Source organism: Gallinula chloropus, assembly GCF_964237585.1.
Source record: "Gallinula chloropus genome assembly, chromosome: 5".
Classification (NCBI taxonomy): Eukaryota; Metazoa; Chordata; class Aves; order Gruiformes; family Rallidae; genus Gallinula; species Gallinula chloropus.
In genome coordinates, this window is record NC_140090.1 from 52,850,978 (window position 1) to 52,873,585 (window position 22,608).

Genomic DNA, 22,608 nt, shown 5'->3' on the forward strand with positions numbered 1-22,608 from the left:
CAGTTCACGATGGGGTACGCATTCCCCCCCTGCCATGGCACCTTTGGGACAGCTGTGGCATGCACACTGTTTACAAACTCCTCGAAGTGGAAAAACAAAACCTTCATTCCTGGGTCATGGAAAACTTCTGCCGATTAATCCACGCCCTCTCTCTGGGGAGGAAAACATAATAAACACTCCTGTCTCTTCACCCTTTTATGCCTCCTGCATTAATCATCCAACAAGCACTCATGACTTTCCCTGTTCCAGTTTGCATTTGCCCTGTAACTACTGGGAGGAGTCCTGCTTTGTCTATAAAAAGCTGCACTTTGCCAAACATTGTAACAGAGCTGGATTTAGGGATTCACTCACTCCGCTTCTGAGGGAAGAGAGGACCAAGCACAGCCATGTTTGGGATTGGGAAGAAGCTTGCTGAGGAAGCCACGCAACAAGCTGAAAGCACTGCACAGGTGGCAGGTAAATGCACCTCCCTGCTCTCCCTCCTCCTGCACCTGGGCTGTTCAAGTATGTGCCCTGCTCCCACTCCTGTATCTGGGAGCACATCTGTCTGGGGCATGAACTCGTTGAGGGTGCAGTCAGTATGTCCTGTAGTCTCCAAACCCTCTAACGCTTTATTAAGGACTGATACTAACTTCCCACAGCTTCTCCCACTCCGACTCTTACAGTGTGGGTGTCTAGATGATGCACAGAAGAGGACAGGAGAGAGGCAAGGCTGTTAATTTAGGGCTTCGTTTTCTCACATGAGCAGCCATGATAAATGAGTGTTGTAGTAGTGTGGTGGATTAGTTTCCTGAAGCTCTGTGGTGTTTGATCCACTCTGTGCTGCACACATACATGTGGTTATGTCAGCTCTGCTGTGCTGTCAGTGCTGAACAGCAAAAGCAAAATGAAATCTTCATTTGAAAACAAGAACTGATTGCTACCCTCCAGCTGCCCAAGGGGCAACGGCAGGGGCTCAGGGCACATCAGTCAAACTCACTCCTGCAGGGAAGCTTGCAGGGTGGGCCCCAAATTTAAATAAGCTGCCACTCAGATGAGCTGTTGTTAGTAAAGCTCTAGTGCAGATGCTCACTGGAGCAATTCCTGAAGTGTTTGTGCTTAGTGTAATCCATGAGTAGTAGAGACTGTTTTGTATTTCTTTATGTGACACTTGTGTAAACTCTCAAAACCACTCAAAAGACACTTTGTGGCTTCAAATGAGGTAGAAATATTGCTTGCAGGTTCTGTGCCCAGTGAAGCAAGTGGGAAGCCTGCTTTTACCATGTATCCTTGGTTTAGTTTGCTAGGAAGATGAAAGATGCCTAATTCCACACCCACTGCCTCCTTCCCAAAGGTGACTGTTAAATCACCTGTTTTTATGCTGAAGCATGGAAGAGAAGCATCAGGACTTGGGCAGCTGGAGAGTAGCAATCAGTTCTTGTTTTCAAATGAAGATTTCATTTTGCTTTTGCTGTTCAGCAGCTGCAGAAATGCATATTTCCAGAGCTTTTTATATTCCTGTAGTGTTTTCTAACACTGTAGAAACATTTATCTACAGCTTCCTATGCTAGAAAACTGATGTGGATACTTTAGACGTGGTATTTGTCATCTCGAAGGAGCTGAGTAGTGATGTCAATGTTCAGCAGATTGAACCAATTGTTAAGGAGCCAACCAGCTCCAAGAGCAAAGTTTTTAATATCAGCAGTGGTCCTTCCTCTTCCGTCCCAAGCACCTGAAGCTGAAGCAGTTATTCAGATACCAGTGGTCTGAAGTTCTTTGCCTGCACCCTGCATGCATCTTCCCAGTGAGTCTTGTGCCACAGCTGGAGTGGAATCCTGGAATAACACCAGGAGCTCCCAAGCACACCAGAGCCTGACTCTGGCCACTCCAGAGCCATCAGGGCACATCTTGAGGATGAGCAGTGAACATACAGTGTTTAACGCTGAACTCATGTCTGCTGCATCACTGTCAGTACTGGGAGAATTATAAATAAATGAGGATTTGGAGGATACCTCTAAATGAGAACAAAGGTGGATTTTATTCTAATGTTTAACTAGAACAAGATTGTCCAACTCGTACAACTATTAATCATCTCTTCTCTGAAGTATTGCTGTTATGCCTGCATGTGCCCTGAAGGCAAAGCCCCATGAGCCATCACTAAGTGCAGGGTGACACAACTGGGCTTTGCAAGTTTGCAAGCCCAAGCTAAAATTAGCACCCTCCCACCCCTGCCCTGTGCTTCCTAAAAGAAGCCATGAAATCAGCTGTGACCTGAGACTATGAGAAGCATTTCCCTCAGCCACACCTTATGAGCAGTGCACATCATTCATGTTGGGAAACTGCAACAAAAGATGATGCTGGATGGTAATTACCCATCTTTCAAGCAGTAGAAAGTGTCTTACATATCCAAGGTAAAACAGGCTGCTGTTTTATACAAGTCACTTAAAACAATCACTGTTGAGCACTGTTCAATCCAAGCCCAGAGACCTTTGAAGGTTTAGACATTCCTACTCCACACCTTGATGCTTCTTCATGCAATTTCCACCTGGAATCTGGCTTGCTCAGTCAGTCCGTCCCGTGTCCGTACCCCCCCCCCTCCCCCCCCCCTTCAGTGTTTGTTGTGCATAACAAATACTTTTCTAAAGGTGATATTTGGACCTGAGGGGAGAAAACAAATACAGGCTCAGGTGGAGGCCATTTGCCCCAAACTTACTTGAGTCTCCCAAGAGACTTTCCTGATCATAGCAGTTCCTTCTCTTTAAGGCAATGCTTTCTCTTGCTTATTATGTCTCAAGAAGTCTCATCTAACAAACATTTCCATGCCTTTAAAACTGGTCTGATGTATCACATTAAAATTTTCTCTGGGTACAAGAGAAAGCCTTAGAGAGTTCACTAAACCCTGATGCTCTTGGGGCGTGTTGTTTCAGACCGCGAGAATCAGGCTTTACGCAGTTTGTAGGAGAATCTTTTCCAAGTGAACAGCCCAAGCTGCTTTCTGCAGATCCTGGCCAGGGACAGGAGGTTTCATTGATTCTGATTCTCTACTAGGGTTTGTCTCCTGATGCTGCAGATGACAGAGGTTGTGACTTCCATAAAATCTTCAGCTGTACTAAGACATCTGATAAGGTGGGGAACTGCAGCTGGCTTCCTAATAGCATCTCCCACTAGACCAGTGTGCTCATCCTCTGGCTCTGAAATACTTAGTGCACCCTGCCAAGATGTGAGTCTAGGGTAAGGACTGCTGGATTTATCCGTGTTTTTCCTCTCAATTCCAGTTAAGGCAGTGGGCCAGACTGTGCAGCAAGCAGTGGAACAGGCTAAGGATGCTGGTCAGAAAGGTACATTCTTGTTTCTGTTTATTTCAACAATGTCACTTTACTGAACTCCCCAATAGGTTCCTCAACCCTGCCTTGCCCCTTGTCCCACACTGGATGGAAAAGGTATTGCAGTGATGCTTCCGTTACCTTTGTTTTTCTGTTTTAAAAGCTCTTGATGAAGTCTACAAAGTTGCTGAAACCGGTGAAAAGGCTGTAAAAAACGTAGCAAATCAAGCAACTTCGTGGGGTAAAAGCTTTGGACAATGAAGATAATATAACACCACTGAAACTTCTGTAAACAAATTTCTACTACTTGTACTCTTAAATAAAGAAAATGGTTCTACTCCACCTGTCTCTATGTGTTCCTTTAGGAATCCTTTCTTTATGCATATTTAAAAATAATACAATCACTGGTCTAGGCAGACTGGAATACAGAACTGACAGCTACAGCCTTGCTGTGCTAACAATGCAAACAAACACACCCCTTTTCTATGTCCAAAGGGGTGTCTTGGAGTGGTGCAGTGTCAAGGGTTCATTGTGGTAGCTCTCTGCTTTTGTCACTGAGTGCAAGTTGTGATTGTGTGTGTGTGCAAGTTAAGCTGAGCACCCAAATGGCTGCTACAAGACAAGGTGCTTCTGTAACTCTGCTTGTATTTCCAGTCCCATCTGTACAAGTGGGGTTCAATATTGCCCTGAGACTCACCTGGGGGTGTTGTTTGACTGCTGACTGAATAAGAGCCAGCAGTGGGGGCCAGGAAAGCCAATGGCATCCTGGCTTGTATCAAAAATAGTGTTGCCAGTAGGGCTGGGGAGGTGGTTGTGCCCCTGTACTCTGCATTGGTGAGGACACACCTCTAGTGCTGTGTGCAGTGCTGGGCTCCTCACCATAAGGACATCGAGGTCCTCAATTGTGTCCAGTGAAAGGGCTGGAGGGCAAATCATATGATGAGTGGCTGAGGGAGGTGGGGGTGTTTAACCTTGAGAAGACGAGGCTGAGGGGTGACCTTATCACTGCCTATAATGACCTGACAGGAGGTTGTAAAGAGGTGGGTGATGGTCTCTTCAGCCAAGTGACAGGTGACTGGATGAGCGGGAACGGGCTCAAGATGCTCCAGGGCAGGGTCAGGTTAGATGTTAGGAAAAAGTTCTTCATGGGAAGAGTTGTCAGGTCCTGGAACAGGCTGCCCAGGGAGGTGGTTGAGTCAACATCCCTGAGTGTGTTTAAAAAAAAAAAAAGGGTAGATGAGGTACCTAGGGATATGGTTTAGCTTAGGATGGGAATGGTTGGACTCAAAGGTCAACCTAGTGATTCTGTGATGTGTTTTACTCTATGTAGTAAGTGTATTTCAGTGCAGGTTCAAAAAAATAAATCTGTGCTTAAATCTAACTTTAGTTACTGTCTGGTTCTGTGTCTGGTAACTTAGCGACTGTCTAGTGGCATGTAAGCAGGTATGAGCAGTGACAACGTTCTTAGTTGGAAGATAAAACTTGTATTTATGTGTATGTGTGTAGTTAGGGAGGAGGTGGAGCATTTTGCAAGAAGCTTGGTTTGATACCAGTTAAAAAAACCCAGGGTAGTTATATGAATAACTTGCATCCCAGAGTGACTGCTTTCTGGGCTGGGTTTAGGGAAAGGCTCGAGCTGCTTTACATCTGAGCTTCTAAAACTGCATTAACTCAAAGCCACTGTGTAAAATTTTACAGTTTTGTTCTCTCTAGTGCTGTTCCCAGGTCTTGAACTGTGTGATCACAAATGCTTGGCACCAGTGTAGGTTTAATGTACAAGACCATTTTGGAACAAGCTATCTATGATGGGTAGTCTGTCTTTACAGGTAGTTTGGTTCTTGTATTTAGCTGCAAGGGAAAGGGTAAATCAGGAGATATGCTGCAAGTGAGATTCCCAGCATTGAGAATCTCAGGGTCCCAAGAAAGACCTAGGAATCTCAGGGTCTTTAACAGAAAGTACCCAGAGTTCTACTTACAGCAGCCTTTGGATAAGCTGATTCATGCCTCCATGTCTCCAACACTGACCCTGTTAGCATCAGGTCATCAACCACTGCAAACAATGAAAAATCAGGCAGCCTTAAGGGCTTGTCTCTGTGTTTGGTAAAGTTGTACCTGGGTGTAGGTCTACTGTCTTTCACCTTGTCCTGGGAAAAGGAATTGTTAATGAATGGGTGTGCAAGAATGAGATGCTAATGAATTGAAGAACTCAGGAATTGCACAGCTCTTGGCTCTCTTCCTTATAACTGAGAAGGATGTTGAAGATCGCCCACTTAGTTGTCTATGCCAGCTTTTCATATGCTACAACACTGAAAAGGTCCCATTTTTTGAGTCTGTAGAGTCAAATAAGTGCTTTATGAGCTAGAGAGGAAATAATGGAGGAATAGAGGGAGAACAATAAATTATCGAAGTCTCTTCACTGCTACTGCACTCTGCTTTCAACAGTTCTGCTGCCAAATAATGCAACTCAGCTTTTAAGATACTTTCTCCTGTCAGTAATACAATTATATATTTATTTGTGAGTTTTAGCATCTGAGGTTCAGTAGAAATAGGTTACAATTTGTCAGAGTTTAATTGCTACAATTTTTGTTTCAGTATTATCTAATAAATGTTTACATAAAAACTGCACTGAAAAGTTTGATCCAAGATACATATCTTGTGTTTATAGAGATCCACACCTTGATCATAGTAATTCATTCATGCTCAAAGGATTGTCATCTTTTGAAAAAAATAAATGCCAGTGTGTGTGCATTTATATACACACTGCACTTAAGTGATTAGGAGTTCTTTTATGTCCCTGGATATCAGCATCTATGATGGAGTAAGCCACTAGTTAAATGCATCACACAGGTTTATTGCTCAATGCTAACTACTATAGTTCTTCACACAAATTTGGGAGGACACAGTAAGGGCCTGAAACAATTTACCAAATAAATTCAACTTCAAGAGTCTTGTTGACAGGCAAGTTCAAGAGACCAAGATCTGTATTAGTGAGCTCCATAGGATAACTCCGAGGCAGCATCTTAGCAGTAGGCATGAAAAGAATAAAGAAGTTGGATGTGAAGACTCACAGACTGCCTGTAACTACAGAAAGCTATTTAATGAAATATAAACCAGTAATACACCAGCATAGTAGGTTTGGAAAGGTCAACTTTTTTTAATAACTGCTCTTCTTTTAAGGTTATGTCATGCAGTTACAAAGTAGTTAGAAAAAAAAGCATGAGTTTCTGGGAGGAACTAGTTGTCTTTTAAAAAAACATTCATATTCATTACATAAATAACATCTGGCACTTTAAGGGGATTCCACTGGACAAAAGCCTTACACTTCTAAAACTGTGCTTGATCCAATGTTGTGTTGAGGTCCATTTTGTTGTATTCTTATGTTCAAAACTTTCAAGACCACCTTATGGGAAAGGGAAAAAAAAAAAGGCTGTGTGTGTTGTAACAGTGGATTAAGTGTATAGCAGCATTCAAGCTCCTCTGTAGTTTGGCCAATGATTTCTAGGTTCAGTTTCACTTTAGTTGTTCACTGAGGCAGTATCTAATGTTCAGAAAGCCTCTGAAAGATAAAGACTAGAAAAAGCATTCCAAAAAAACTAAGTATGATTGCTTACTGACTTCAGACTACCCCTTTAAAAAAAAAAACAACCTATAGTCAGAATAATTATGTAGATACTTGATTAAAAATGTAATTAGAGTTGCTTGATAGTTTCAGCTTATAAAAATATTCATCTGTCACCTCTACATACTCCATGGTGATAGTCAAACTAGCTTGAAAAGCAGTAAAAGGCAGTCCTACAACAGCAGCAGTTAAAGAAGAAACATTGCCTAAAGAGAATCAGGCCTGAAGCTTTACTACAAATAAAAATTAGACTCCTATCAAAGTTAATCCCTGCTGGAGGCCCATTCTTCCGTTGACAATGCCACAGCATTGATCATACAAGGCCTTACTGAAAGTGCCAAAGCCAAAATTACATCATTAAACAAAAGTGCATGAAGTAATAATGAGCAAAGTGCTCATCTAGTACAGTATCTGATCTGAAGTCTGAGAAGTGGCTCAGGTGGCAAGACCACTCTTTCATACATAAAATGTACCATTTTGTTTTGTAGGCAAAATACCCAGAATGGCCCCCACAAGTGCAGATGACTTATCTTCAGATACATAGTTGTATACAATTTCCTAATCCATGGATTTTTATTGTAAAAAAAAAAAGTTTGGACTGAAACTAATTGAGAATAGAATCCACTATAATGTCAGAAGAAAAGAATTTTGTGGTTACATGTAAACTTGTGATAAGCTTTCTCAAGAAAAGGGAAGATACATTAACAGCAAGAGGGATGGGATATGTGAAGGAGCTGTTTATGTAAAGGTCAGGCCAGCCTCATTGTACACTTTGAAGACTTTCTCAATTGCATTGACGTAGGCAGCTGTTCTCAGGTCCAGACCCAGGTTGTACTTCATGGCAGTACGCATGATTTGCTGAAACAGAAGAGGTTGTATGTGATTTCTGCAACTTTCTCCACAAGAACTGCACTAGATTTTGCTTGGAGGATACAAATTAGTGTAAGAGCTGTAAGACTTGTATCAGAGCTCTGATCCTTTGTAGATCAATTCTAACACTTGTCCTTAAAACAATTCTAAATTCTCCTTAAAATTGAGATTGGAAAGGGAGGAAGGCCTCTCAGATTACTGCAGGGTCCCTTTTCAGGAGTTGGATCTATGTGTACCTCAGATACAGGAAGTGACAAGATGTCTCATGAAGTATTTGCCCCACTAGCTAAACATAGTGCACAAAGGGATTAATCTCAAACTGCCGATGGTAAAGCACTCTTAGGTACGTGTCCCAGATTAGTCAGGCACAAGGGGATAACTAAAAAGTTTCTAATTCTTACAGCCTCTACTTGAAAATACTTTTGGGTTTCATCTATTATTTTCTGTTCTTTACTCTCCTGGCACAGAGCAGAAATACCCTGTACTCCCAGTGACTTCCATTATCATCATCTGTGTATCTAGTCCTTCAACTGCAAAGAAGTTCTGTAAAACCCACTAAATTGTTGCAAAGGCATGTAAGCTTTTTCCTTTATTTACTAATTTACTTTATTCACCTTTATTTAATCATTTACTTACCCGAGCAGAACGCTCCATTGTATAAGCCAACCCAGAGTGGACAATGTCTTTCTCAGATGCACCCTGCAACAACACAGAATAAAATTAGGGTTTAATCCAAAACACAAACTGTACTAGTCCTGTATTGAGGACAATAACATGTTGGATGACCATAATTACTCAAGCTTGCTCACTCATTTTCTTCTAATAACTGGTGTAAGAATCTAAATCACTTTTTTTGTGTTACTTGAAGAGCTAATTCAATTCTAAAACCTCAGATGTAAGCACTGAAGTCTTTTATATGCCTAGGTTTTATATGCCTAGGTGTACGATGCTAGTTGTATTTACTGATGTTTTAACTACTGTTTTCAGTCTTCAGAACACACAGTAAATGTTAAAACACAAAGAGTTAATAACCCATAGAAGCTACTGGCAATTGTTTTGAAGACAGTCAAGTTTTAGGAAGAGCACGGATCTCCAGTTCATATACTCAACATTGTAATAGCCCTGAGCAACCCCCAGAACACCTTTGTTCCCACTGAAGTTTAAATACACAGAACATAAATTGAAAATAGCCTGAATAAGGATGACTATCAACTTCAATATTCCATTATCCTGACCACTGTTAATTTACTAATAATTTGAGACCTGGCTTCACAAAATACATGTTTTCCCTCAAATACCATTTTGGGCTGGATGTAGAAATTACTGTGCCAGTTTGCATGGCTTGTGTTTAAGCAATCTCTTCAAAGGACAGATCTTATCTATCGTGCTATTCATTCAGCTTAACAGTTATGAAAATGCTCGCATCACACTGGATCATGCTAAAGTCTATTTCTATCGTTTGACAGTGGCCCAGGTTTATATGCATTTCTATTGATTTATTACTGAGGAAGCACTGCCTGATGTTTTTCACAACTCACTGGATTTCTGGATTCTGCTCCCCCTCTGCCATTTACTCCACCTCCTGAGCTTGCATTAAAAAAAACCCCAAATTGACCAACCCTTTCAGCTTTCATCCCTTGGCACATCTTAACTTGCCTGCTGTTAACCACCCCCATTCTTCATTCTACACTTCACTCTGCTGGCTTTGGTTGAATACATCTTGTTGGCTTTCACCCCTTCCAGTGGACAATCTATCCTCACCCACCCATTTTCACAACACTCAGTCTATAGGCTACTGTCTTCACCCCAGTGTTCAGGTCAGTAGGGCCTAAGTTAGTTCATTGTTCCATGTATGAGATAATTCTGTATCTTTAATTATTCTTGTGATCTTGCTCTGAACTACTTCCACATCTACAATGTTTAAAGACACAGAGACCTAGCCTACATGCAGCACTCGGAAAGTAAACACACTCTGGACTTGTATTGTAGCACCATTAGTCAGTCATCTTCTTTTCTCATCAGAAAAACTTCTGAGGTTGGATTTACTTTATTATTTCTATGGGTTTCTAAGCTTGTGTTCTGTCATTACCGCCAGATCTTTCATTTGAATGGAAACGATCTCACTAGCCATCATTTTATAAAAAAAATTCCCCACCATGTATTGCTACATATTAGATAATGAATTTTAATGAATTTAATGACACATTTTGACCATTGATTTAGTCTTAGAGCAGCATTGTGTAATTTTTCATCCAGCTCTTGTCTATATGTTATCCTGAAGTTTCAGAAAGACTCTGTGTTATGGGATCTTTTTAAAAGTTGTTTGGATATTTAGGTAAACTGTATCAACAAGATCTCCAAAACAAGTTCTGGTAATGTTTGAGGCAGTATTTCCCACTATAAAATGTCTGTAAATGTTGATATATAGGGTTCAAAGAAATTATGGAATCTATGTACTTAGATTAACCAAGTTAACCAACAGAAATACCAAGTGTTTAATAGGAAACAAAAAGTATTAGGTAAAACCACAGGGGTTTAAGTTCTCCTTACTAGCCTGCAAAAAGACTCATTCCCTGCCCTCTACAGGTAAAAACCCCTCACATGGGTTGTCTAAGCAATAGACCCAGTCTGTTGCTCCGAAAAGCTCCAATACAGGAACAGCAACATGCAATGTAGCACTAGTTACAAATACAAAATGCATCTGTGCTAAAACTGTAGCTTTTTAACAGTATCAAACGTATTTTGTAAGGGCTCAAGTAAAAGAAATTAAAAATAACTTCTAGTATTCCTGAACTGTTCAGATCATTTGCTTGTTTTCTTTGTTTGGCCATCAGGCTAACTATAACTAATGCCTTGCTTGGGATGAAAACGTCTTAGTAGCTACAGTGGTAAAATTTAGACTGCAGTTGTTATACTAGAATACAGTTAGAGCAACAGTAAAAAAAGCCACCAAACCAAAAAACAGGACCCCCATCCCCCCCCAACAAACAGCTAAACAAAACCAACCCCAACAAAACCAAAACACAACAGCAACTACTTACCGATATCCTATCTTGAAATTCTGCTGTAGGCACGACTGGAATAGTTCCACCATGTTTCCCAAATTTTCTTTCCAAGCTTTCCTGGACAGACACTTGAAAGAAAAAAAGCAGAGGCAAGATAAACTGCCAAGGAAAGGAATGTGCTCCCCAACAAGGCAGCTGACTCCAGGATTTTCAGCATGCAGTGGCATAAGATGCAGACTTCAGGGACCAGAGACAAAGGGAGTCATCTTATTTTTGTTTTCTAATAAAGGGGAAAGATGTTGATTTTTAAGTTCTTGCAAGTGAACGTCACCAGTGTTAATAGCATTACTGCCATACTACAGTCACGTGGCAAACTGTAGATTTACTGATCCCACTTTGCTAACCTCATAAAGCTGATAGAGAAATCTGGGTTAACTTTCCAAACTTGATAGATAGCATGAGACAAAGTATTTCTTGATATTAAAGCAATCATTTATCTCCTATTGCACTTTGCTAAGAAAAAAGCCCATGTGGAAATTTAGTTGTTTCCTTATGATGTGAGAAGTGCTTTGGTATTTTGAATTGAAACTTATTTAATCTAATTCCTGAAATTTAATTAGTAGGGTTTCTTAAACGACATCAGTTTCAGATGACACAACATTGAAGTTAAGAAAGGGATGTAAATTAGAATTGCCATAACCATCAACCACTTTAGAAACACCCCAAAAGGTATCATTTATGAGAAAAAGTATTATTAAAAAATTCAGGTTCTATATTTTATTAATGCCCTAAGATCCCCAGATGTTTTCTACAGAATATTGTTGAAAATGGAGCAATATCCTGCAGTTCTCCATTAAGCTTCCTTTCTCCGTGCAATCTGTATTCTGGCCCAGAAAATGGGAAATACAGAATGATCCGAGTGCTCTAGGAGAGCACTTCGAGCTCTAGGCCATAAGCAGATTTTTAAAGTGCCTGTACCAATTATATTATTGCCCTTTATAGAAATCCTCTACTGTTGCATGGGCAGAACAATGTTACCTGCTCAAACTTTCAACACTTGTCAAACACCAAGTATACAGCTGAAAGACATTTTAGGAAGTAATAAGTATTTCATGTAAGTGGCTTGAGTTCAGTATTTTCACTAAATGGAGGAAACTGTCTCTTTATGAATTAAGATAAACTAAAAAAAAAAAAAGCATTTGACTTATCAGAGTTCTGAGTCAGTAAACCTGTGAAATCTTTCCTGCTCTTCAGTATGGAGAAATAATAGACTCATGGGAAATTGAGGTGAATGTAAGAGTTCTGTATTCATGTCTCCCACATCTGGTGTTTGCTAGTTCAATCCATTAATTAAAGAGTGAGCAAAAGTGGAACAGAGCACTTACTGAGCAAGTGGTAGTTTGAATCCCTTTCGTATTTGAAAGTCAAGCGGCCATAGCTGACGTGGTTCAAGTTCTTCAGCCACTCAAAGTAGGATACTGTTACCCCACCAGCGTTCAGGTAAAGATCCTGCACAGAAAGAGCAAATGTCCAGAATTGTGACCATATGACAAAGAAAGCTTTATTGCATTAAGAAAGCAGAAGTATTATGTACAAACAATTAAACTACAGTATATAAGACTGAGTTATATTTACATGACAGCGTTTATCCCCTTCTGCAGTCCAGGGATTGCTTCTACTGGTTCAAAAAAGGATTTGACTTTAGACACATGAAATTCAGGTGTGTTTGACTATTTCAGCAGATGTTTTTCGTCAAGAAAATTAGGGCTTTCTTGGGCTCAGTGAGAAAAGGCTCAAGATCAACCATTACTTCTAGCCATGTCACTTGATCAGGACACCCTTTCTCTGGGAATAAGTTATTCTTTAGGACTTATTCTTTCAAATTATCACTATAGACAAGATTTACTCTAATCAGTCTATGATACAGAGTTCTGTTCGAGCATCACACAGAGATATTGCATTTACAATCAAATTGGCAAACTATTTAGTTGAGCAGATGTCAGCTAATACTCCAGAATTAAAAGCTACGGGAACTAACTGTGGTTTGTTCTCTCTTTCAAATATGCAGTCTTCATGTAATAGCTATCTTTAGTCATTTACAGTTGCAGTGAAATAGTTAAGATTGGTAGTAACTACTTAGATAACACTGACACTCTGCCCTGGTCAGGCCCTACCTGGAGTATTGTATCCAGTTCTGGGCTCTCTAGTATAAAAAAGACAGGGATCTTCTAGAGAGGGTTACGAAGATGATTAGAGGACTGGAGCATCACCCTTAGAAGGACAGGCTGAAAGAACTGGGGCTGTTCAGCCTTCAAAAAAGAAGACTAAGAGGGGATCTTATTAATGTTTATAAATATCTCAAGTGTGAGACACAAGGAGAAATGGCCAGCCTCTTCTCAGTGGTTGGTGGGGACAGGACAAGGGGCAATGGCCTCAAGTTGGAGCACAGGAAGTTCTGAACTTTTTCACAGTCAGGGTGATGGAGCCTGGGACAGGCTGCCCAGGGGGTGTGGAGTCTCCTTCTCTAGAGATACTCACGACCCATCTGGATGCCTCCCTGTGCGACCTGTCCCAGGGAACCTGCTTTGGCAGAGGGGTTGGACTCTGTGATCTCTGGAGGTCCCTTCCAACCCCTACGATTCTGTGATTCTGTAACACTCATTTCCTAGACATCAGTTGTTTAAAAAACACTCTTAAGAGAATGAATAGCTATTAATAAAAACCTTCAATAAGTGATGTCTTGCTACAATTACAGAAATATTACCCTTGTAGTGAAAATCAAAGGTCATAATAGAATCTTACAGGTATAACCATGATATTTCGCTCCAAGAAGATTTTGTCAGCTTCAGGAGTCGTAGGCCCATTAGCACCTTCAGCAATAATCTGAAAGGAATCACATCAGAGTAACTCAGAGGTATATGTTTCCATCCATGATAATTGTTGAGTACTAGTATTTAACAGGCTTCCTATTTTTCATTTGCATTTTAACTCTCCAACTTACTTTTGCTTTAACCTTGTGAGCATTGGCCTTAGTCAACTGTTTCTCGCTGGCAGCAGGGATGAGAATGTCACAGTCTGTTTCCAGAATACTGCCCTCAAGTGTCTGTGCTTTAGGGAAGCCCATAATTGTCCCGTGTTGCTGTTTGAAGGAAACAAGCCAAGATGTTTTCAGTGTGGGTATTTGTATGACTGTTTTCCCCCCTTCTAACTTTCAAAAGACAAAGGAGAAGCAACAGTACTAGAGAAACAGCACATACAATAATTTGTATCTTTACTTCGATTAGGCATAGAAAGCAAACTACAAAGCTTGGAGAACAGTCAAAATTCCTATGATTTAGGCATAACTACTTTCTGGCCAAAGACACTGATAACCCTCTGGAGTATTTAATAAAAACACTCCCTCTCAACTCTTAAAATATATAGCAAGTGTGATAGTTCTCAAACACCTGAAATGACCCACCAGTCTGCTACATGCAGCATAAGATGCATCATGTAAGATTTACAAGTAGCATTTTAAAATTCAGTACCACAATAACAGCCTTTGTTTAGTGACAGAATCTTTTCATTCTTTTGAGAAAGTGAGTGATAGGTATTTGAACACTCCCTACGTAAAAGACAACATATCAAGTAAACCCCTTAAACTCTAAATAGAAGTTTTTTAGTGCTCTCAACTGCTTCACTTGAAACAGAAATAAAAAGACCACATCTGGTTTTCACTATAAGCTACATATTCAAGTCACACTGCCAAAGAGGCTTTCAATTTTTCAGAAGCATCCAATAGGTAAGAAGCAGCAGAAGAGCACTTCAAAGTCATAAATGCCCATGCATTTGTGATTCTCAGTCAAGAATCCTTCAGGAGTCTCCTTGCCCTGGCTCCTTGAGACATCCTTCCTAGTTTAGTTATAAGAAATAAGAAATAATTATGAACTTGAATTCTGAAACAAAAAAACAGCCTGCAGACATGAAAGTCATTGCCATTTTTTCTGAAAGTCAGGCCAAAGGGTAAAAAAAGTACCACTTGTATTCCTACTGGGGACAAGGAAAAAGCCAGTTAAGCCATTTTGTAAGTACTAATTGCAGTACGATTTAAATATCACAAATTAACACCAGTCTACAGTAATCCTATAGGCTTGCAAAGCTAACAAAAATGAAACTATTTCTGCTCAGATAAGTTTCATACCAATTTATAATCTTCTAGTTCCTTTGGGTCAATCCCATCTGGATTCCAGATAGAGCCATTAAACTCTCCAACAGCAACACACTTTGCTCCAAAACGATGCAAGTATCTCATAGAATGCAAACCCACATTACCAAATCCCTGAATGTAGAAAGAGAAAGGAAGAAGTAGTTAATCCTTCAACTAAAACGATAATTACTGATAAGGCTTACATAGCTTTGAATAGCTTTAAATAATTCTTAATCTATGGACATGCCTTGGCACTAGATGATGTGTACAGGAGAGATGGAAAAAAAATCTACTTGCATTCTGGTCTGAACGTGGCTGAAGAAATTCTGTATTGTAGCAATGTACAGTTGTGCTAAGGTTTTAATAGTGGAAATAGAGAAGGGAAGCATTAATGCTGCCAGTGTCAAAACTGACATTTATCAACATGGGAACATTATGTGTATGCATTTTATAACTACCACTGTCTTAGAGGGATTCACAGATTTTTGTATGACCATTTGAAGATTTTGACTAACCCTTGCAGGTCAGGAATATTTTAATGTAATTTGGATATGGAAGGCTTTAAAGTGTAAAACCATTCTAGAATGCAAAGCATTAAACAGCAATACAAATCTTCACAGTAAACATACAAACTAGTAGGAAGCTATGTAACTTTTAGTACTTTTCTGAAATGGTTCTTTACAAAACAGAAATTAAATTTAGGCAATCTTGCATTTAATTAGCACGTTTTACATCCCTACAGGTGTAGAAAACCTACTTCCAGGCCATTATTCAACAATAAGGAAGTAGCAGACTAAATTCCCATGATCCATGTCAAAAGTTTGTAGTAAAATGCTATGTCAGAAAAAAAATCCCGAATATTAAATTTCTGTATAACATAGCTCTGATTAGATTTAGGAATGTGTTGGTAAAAACTTCAGTAAAACAGTTTGTTATGCACTGGTTTTCTTTGTAATGCTGTATCTTCATTTTCCTAAAGGAATCTTCAGCTATTCTTTTGGCCATGTTTTCAGTCTAAGTTACGCTTAAGTGCTTTTTGGTTAGCCCTTTGTCAGGCATGAAAATGCCAAAGTGCAGGGAGAGGAGTGTGCTGCTGGGTCCATGCAGGGCATAGTTTGTTTCAGCCCACTGGTTAACTAGAGGACAACTTGGAGGTTACAATTACCCTGCTAATACTAACAACCAGTGCGCTCATATTAGAAACAATGAAACACAGCAATCTCTCAAATCCTTCATTTACTGTTCAAAGCTGAACAGAACAACTTATTTCTTCAAAATTTTAAGAACAACATGTATTACTGAATCCAAAACCTGCAACTACATAAATCCTGAAGTCTCACAAACCCTAAAAACATGCATTCAACCCTATAAATTTAGAGATTGTTTTCTACTTTTCCAACTGCTCATACCATAGTGGAAGAACATAGCCCCCAATTCCTTCCCTCCCTAAATTTTTTGGTTACAAATCAGGGCAACAAATTTTGTGTAGGCAGAAACAATGCAACAGCTTGGTGAAAAATGTGTATTGCCTTAAACAAATAGTGTGTATTGCCTTAAAGAACTCCTGTAATAGTATTTCACTTTGTTCCTTGCAGTTTATATTTAGAGACTTTGTTACAGATTCAGCTTTGTGTCTGCAAAGTGCAATCAAAAGTTCAGTTACTTAAAAAAAGTAAAAAAATAAAGGGCGTTTGTGTTGCTTGAAAAGTGTTTCTAAAGTTTGAGAGTAAAGGTTAACTTGGAAGTCATAAAATCCTAACAGGATTTAGTGCTGCAGGCCTTTTTAAAAGCAGCTCTATTGGAAGCTTGTTTACTGCTGTTTCCCTGCAGTCAAAAGAATAAAGTTACCTGAACAGCAAATGTTTTATCCCCAAATCCAGGAGTCATTCCTAATATGCTCATGTATGATGCTTCATTGATGAAATTTTCAATCCCATGGAAGAGACCACGACCAGTTGCAGATATACGCCCATGGATCCCACCCTGGCTGATGGGTTTACCAGTTACACACGCATGTGCATTAATATCCTGTGAAACAGTGAAGGGCTTATGAGCTATGGAATCATCAAAGAACAGCTAGAACAAGTTTTGTACACTTTAAAGATAAGGGGAAAACAGCAATTATGAGAGGCAGAACATGATATATTTTATATACATTTAGCTTAGAGAGACGATTTCCATTCTAGGTTGGTTGTGAAGAGCTTCTCAGAAGTACTCCTGTAGATGATGGAAAAGTTTTGTGATATTGAATATGCTCTGCAATGTTTCTATGACATTTAAGTTTGACTGTTGGCAAAGAGCAGCCCTTTGACAAATCAGAAAGCTTTAAGGGATGTGTTTCTCAAAATTGGCTCCTATTACAACCATAACTTCCATCGTTGTTCCCGACATTGTAATCTTTTAAAGAGCTCAGGGATATTCTTGGACTAAAGGTGTGTGATCATCTTTACAGTGTGTTTAGTGTTCCTTTATACCAAATTCAGTTTTTTAGAAGCACTAATACTGGCCTGAAACCTTCCTGATGTCAAAACACAGTGATGTTTGATCTCAGAGAACAATCTACAATAGGAAGATCATATGGGAGAAGTTAGGTAAGTGTTTACTATTTTTATTCAGAAAAGAAATGCATACACTCAAGTCCCTATCATTAATTAAGGTGGTAAGAAAATTAAATTTTCCATATGTTAGCTAGTCAAGATAAAATATTTTAAAATAAAGGGTTTGGGGTTTTTTTTTCCAAGTTGAAATTAATAATTTGAAAGAATTTATTCTGAACTAGACTTTTCTATCAGTACTGGTTCCCATGCTCTCCACACTCTGGGAACCCAGTCACACAGTGGCTTGGCACCCAACATAAGTGTAAGAGTAAGGATGAAAGGGAATCCACTGAAATGAGTCTGCCAGCAGCCAGATGAATTTCTATTCCACTAGCCACATATTCACTGGGAGGCTCCCTCCTCTCCATCACTTGTGCCAAACACATTTGCATTCCTGTGGCATGACTGCAAGATGCTTGGGGAGAGGAAGGAAAGCAGCAGACAAAAGCAGATGGGGGCAGAATGGCAGGAGACAATTAGAGACATAATGGAAATGCAACTATTTATTATTTGAAAATGACAGTGAGTTAACCATATAAAGTCAAAGACAACCCCTCTTTAAAAACAGTAAAAGTAGTTTGACACAACATTCCTAATTCAGTTTCCCAAAATATCCCTGCATTGCTGTCACTAAGCTGTACGCTCCCTCTGGTGGCATACCCACCATAAACAAGGTCTGTGGTGGTTTGCCGGGAACAACTTGCCCTGGCATGTGATGTATTTTTAGGTTTTCATTGTGTTTCAGATTGAAGCTACATTTTAGCCTTCATTCATTCACAAAGGTGGAAGTATGTTTTATAGATACTTAAAGAAATACAGTCTCCCATCATACTCAGAATGTATTTAAGTCCCTCCCTATGTCTCAAAAGTCAGTTGGATGTGTCAGGAAAGCACTGAAGAACGGAAAGGATTAATTTAATCAAAAACTTTAGCCATATATAATTGAGTAATCCAGCAACTTAGGATGGATTTTCTGGAACAGTTAACATGCTAGTTATTAAAGATTTGCATGGTTTGGCAAGAAAACAGAGCATGAGGTGAGGGCAGGTTCAGATCTTGAAGTCACATATACAAATCAGTGTTGATGTCAAAGTCCTAAAAAAGTTGGTGTTAAGTCAATCAAAAAAATGTTTAACATATCTTGGGACATAAAACAACAGGGCTTTTAATGAGAAGCTTGTAAAATGGCTTATGGCAAGCATTGACAACTTCTGTATTGGTACTAATAGTATACAAACTTTGCTGGTCAAGTTCAGACACTTTGTCATTTCTTAACCCCTTTCCACACTGTAATAATACCCTCCTTGTCCCTCCAGCTTGCTGGCTCTGTGTGTTAGGTTTTGAGAAGACTTCCCTGTTATTTGACTTTTCCTTTCCACTTCAGGCTCCCTGAACATATTTGTATGTGACCATACTGACTTATCAGGTGTGTAGATTTCCCAGACAGATCCCTCTCACCTTTCCACTCTACTGAATGTAGTCCCTCATATAGCTTCCATCTGTTTTCTCAAGTATGGTTTCATTGTTGTTCAATGGCCATTTTCTGCTCTCAGTTCCCTTCCCTCCTTCCTCTATGGCCACTTCTACGTATTTGGTAGTTCCTTAATCATCTTTGGTTTTGTTCTTGGTGTCTCAACTAGACAGTCAGGTGAAACATCCTCCTATACAAACTGGTTTTGATAGATTATTCCACTTTTTGCAGCCTTGCTAAAGTTCCCACCTCCCTTCTTTACACGTGGTCATTCTCTGCAATAGCTTACAAGCTCCAATACTGCTAACATTCTCTCTTCCGTGTAAAAAACAGGCAATCAAACAAAATTATGTAAATTGAGCTAATATTTACTTATTTGAATACTTTAATTCACTTTTCAGAAAAATTTACCTAAGTCCTCAGTTATTTTTACTCAGGAATAAGATACTGCCATGCAGAGAGAGCCTAGGAATACAAGAAGGTGGTGCAGCATAATTCAAATGGTACTTTTATTCTGAGTAGTTGTTGGTTTTGTTTGTCACTGATGTTTGTGTATATGTAGGACTATACAACCAGCTGAGGTGAGAAAGTGAAATAATAAGAAATTCAGCCATCTAAGAATCTTCTGTATCAATGTTCAGTTTCCCACCTATTAAAAACTATTGTGAACTATGAACAAATACAGCAAATCTTAAAGCCCGTTGTATGCTGTGAGCCTTCTGTGTCAGTTGTAACGCAGCAATGTTGTTTTATCACAGTGAAATATGCTTTGCAGCACAATGAATTAAACAGTAAGACTTAAAATGCTTGGAGGTGGTAGTTTTCATAAACACTGGAAGATGGCAGGGGGAGTTTTAAGTTATTGCCACTCTGCATGTGGAAGTCTCTTTGAAGTAATAATTTCGGCTTTTTATCCTGTGAAAAGTTTTATTTACAATATGTCTGTTGATATATGTGAATAACAAAAAGTAATGCTTTACACTGATATGCCTATCTAACAAGCTAGTCTGTAAAACCAATTTAACTAATTAGCATGCCACAGCCTGTTCCTTGAGCATTCCCTTTCCTTCCCCCATAAGATGCCTTAGACTATATTTCAGATCTAGAATAACCTGTGCCATCCCCTTTTCCTATTGCTTAAGGCATCAGACAGGACAAGAGAAGTACTCTGCCAAGAGACTGACTCACAAAATCCATGCGTGTCTTGAACAGATGTGCTAGAGAAATGTCTGTTGGGGTGGCTGGAATGACTTACTAATAAAGGTGTACACCTAGTTCTATTTCTGAGGTACTGTTGCATGGGACTGCAGAAAGAGAAGTCTCTTCAATTCAAAAGGAACTTGGATGGGGAAATACACAATAGCTTAGCATATTAACACACTAATATGAAGCTATAACAACTCCTTAGCAAAGTATAACCTGTGAGAGTAGCAGACACAACATGTGAAAGAAATTTTATAAAGGCTGGGTTGAATAGACAAGTAGAGCCTTCAATAATTAGTCATCCACAACATGTTTTTCTTTAGCTCAAACTGTCAAAAGTATACAGCAAAAGCTTCTGGTCAACAGTCATGTGTCTGGTACAGTCAAAATAGGTAAAAATAACACAGTAAGCAGCATAAAGACAAAGGTCAAATTAAGGACTATATTAAAAAGCTAACTTTTCAAAACCTAAACTTATTTTTTTATTGCCTTCTGGGCAACAAATTGTATCACTCTCCTTTTGCGTTAGATTTTGGAGAATTTGCTGAAATCTACACTGATTACCTGTTATTTTTAGGGGACGATGGACAACTTTAATACTTTTCTAGCTTATACCAATAATGCAAACTTAATTTACTGGTCTCTTGAGTGCACAAAACCAGAGCATTTATTTAATAACATTGGTAAATTCGGCAGTCTGAAATGGCAAGATTTCAGTATTTTAAGACTACCAACTACTCTGACCTAATTGTTTAAACAACTTCAAATTAGGAATTATACTACTAATAAAAAACAGAGGGAAATGGTAGAAATAGAAAGCAAATCTAGATTAAGTAGGAGTTTATTTTCTTCTTGCTGAACAGTTGCAATCAGTATTACATCAGATAAACTTAATTCAAACCAAATATAAAAACATTAGCCCTAAAGTTATTTTTCCTTAACTGTACCCTAAAAACCTCACACCATATAAGTTTTTAGAGTTTGCAAGGATATATTTAGATCCACATAAGTAAATAAAATTATATGATTGAGCAGCAGGGTAATAAATTTCTAGATAAAAAGACCAAGAAAGCTATTCTGCTTTAAAGCCTCTGTTCAAAACTTACATAGTGTCCTATGGTACTGGCATAGGTGTCAGCAATCCAGGACATCTCCCTCTCCCCTGTGCTCATATCAGGAGCAGGCACATCAACACCAGGTCCTGTTGGCAACAGTGAAAAATGCTCTAAAGAATCAAACATGAACATATCTTCAACCATTATTCCCTTGGGAACTGTGCAGGGCTTGGCAGAGAAGACCTGTTTTCCTGTTTAATCTTCATTTTATTATGCAAGGAACAGATTCTTCTGGATTGTTCAGTTTTAGGTGCCATATTACTGATTTTTCCAATGCTGTCAAAAGCCTCCAACCTTTCACACAAGCCATTCAGTACAATGAAGGTCAGTTTGTCAATAAAGAGAGCAAGATAATGCAATAAAGCATTTTCATATGATTTTAATGATCATTGCTGTAACAACTGGAGGGGCACTATGTCGGTATGATTTCTATATACCATTATGTTAATTGGCTTTATTTTTTTGCATTAGATTTTCTTTTTGTTCCTGGGTAAATCTGAAAACTGACGATAGGCTGTTCCTAGCCATTGCACTGTAGCACATGAATTTGATTTTGCCCCTCAGTTCAAAAAAGAGACATTATATCCTTCCTGATGAAATAAACCTTTTAAAGAGCTTTCATGCATCTGTTACAATAAAAGCAAATTCTGTTTTTTCTAGCTGACTAAAAATAGCATTTTCCCAACCTATTTAAGATCAGAGGGACTTGCTCAGCAAGATTTTAAACACAACTGTGTCTACCTTTTTTCTAAGTGTTTTTAAAAGTTTTGTGAAAGTTGTACAGCACTAACCACAGAGCCAAAAAGGAAAATAAATTTAATCAAACCATTTTAGTTGTCATTAAGCTAACAATAACAATAGCTAGCATAGTGTACAGTATTACCCTAGTCCCATATAACTTCAATAGGTGTGTTTACATACAACTTTAATTTAGATAAGAAACACTCTGTCTGAAGAGCAAGAAAATTCAGATAAATGGATACATGTTCCTAGGGAAAGTTAGACTTCAGGACATGTAACAGGCTTTTAACTTGTTACATGGCTCACTATTCACTGGAATAAGAACAGCCTCCAGGTAAACATCCTCCATTTCATTACAAGTCAAGGTAGTAACATTCAGCTTTCTCCAGTGAAGAAAGGGTTGTGAGTCTGAATGAAACACCTACTAACATTACAGAAGCTGAGGTTCTGTTACAACAGGCACCTATGCTTCTTGCCTATGTTTCTCTTGCTTCCTGTG

At 39.1% G+C, this 22,608-nt stretch overlaps 1 protein-coding gene across 1 annotated transcript in view; it reads right to left on the reverse strand.

The window, feature by feature from the left end:
* Positions 1–5,779: 5,779 nt before the first annotated feature.
* The window catches only part of GLUD1 (glutamate dehydrogenase 1), a 31,042-nt gene continuing 14,213 nt past the window's right edge, over positions 5,780–22,608 (reverse strand). Inside the window, exons 5-13 of the mRNA XM_084265563.1 lie at positions 21,360–21,454; positions 16,831–17,010; positions 14,977–15,114; positions 13,798–13,935; positions 13,599–13,679; positions 12,182–12,305; positions 10,833–10,924; positions 8,428–8,490; positions 5,780–7,779 (exon numbers count right to left, since the gene is read on the reverse strand). Of these exons, the coding sequence (XP_084121689.1) occupies positions 7,660–7,779; positions 8,428–8,490; positions 10,833–10,924; positions 12,182–12,305; positions 13,599–13,679; positions 13,798–13,935; positions 14,977–15,114; positions 16,831–17,010; positions 21,360–21,454 (1,031 nt within the window). The 3' untranslated portion in view covers positions 5,780–7,659. The remainder of the gene's footprint in view (positions 7,780–8,427; positions 8,491–10,832; positions 10,925–12,181; positions 12,306–13,598; positions 13,680–13,797; positions 13,936–14,976; positions 15,115–16,830; positions 17,011–21,359; positions 21,455–22,608) is intronic.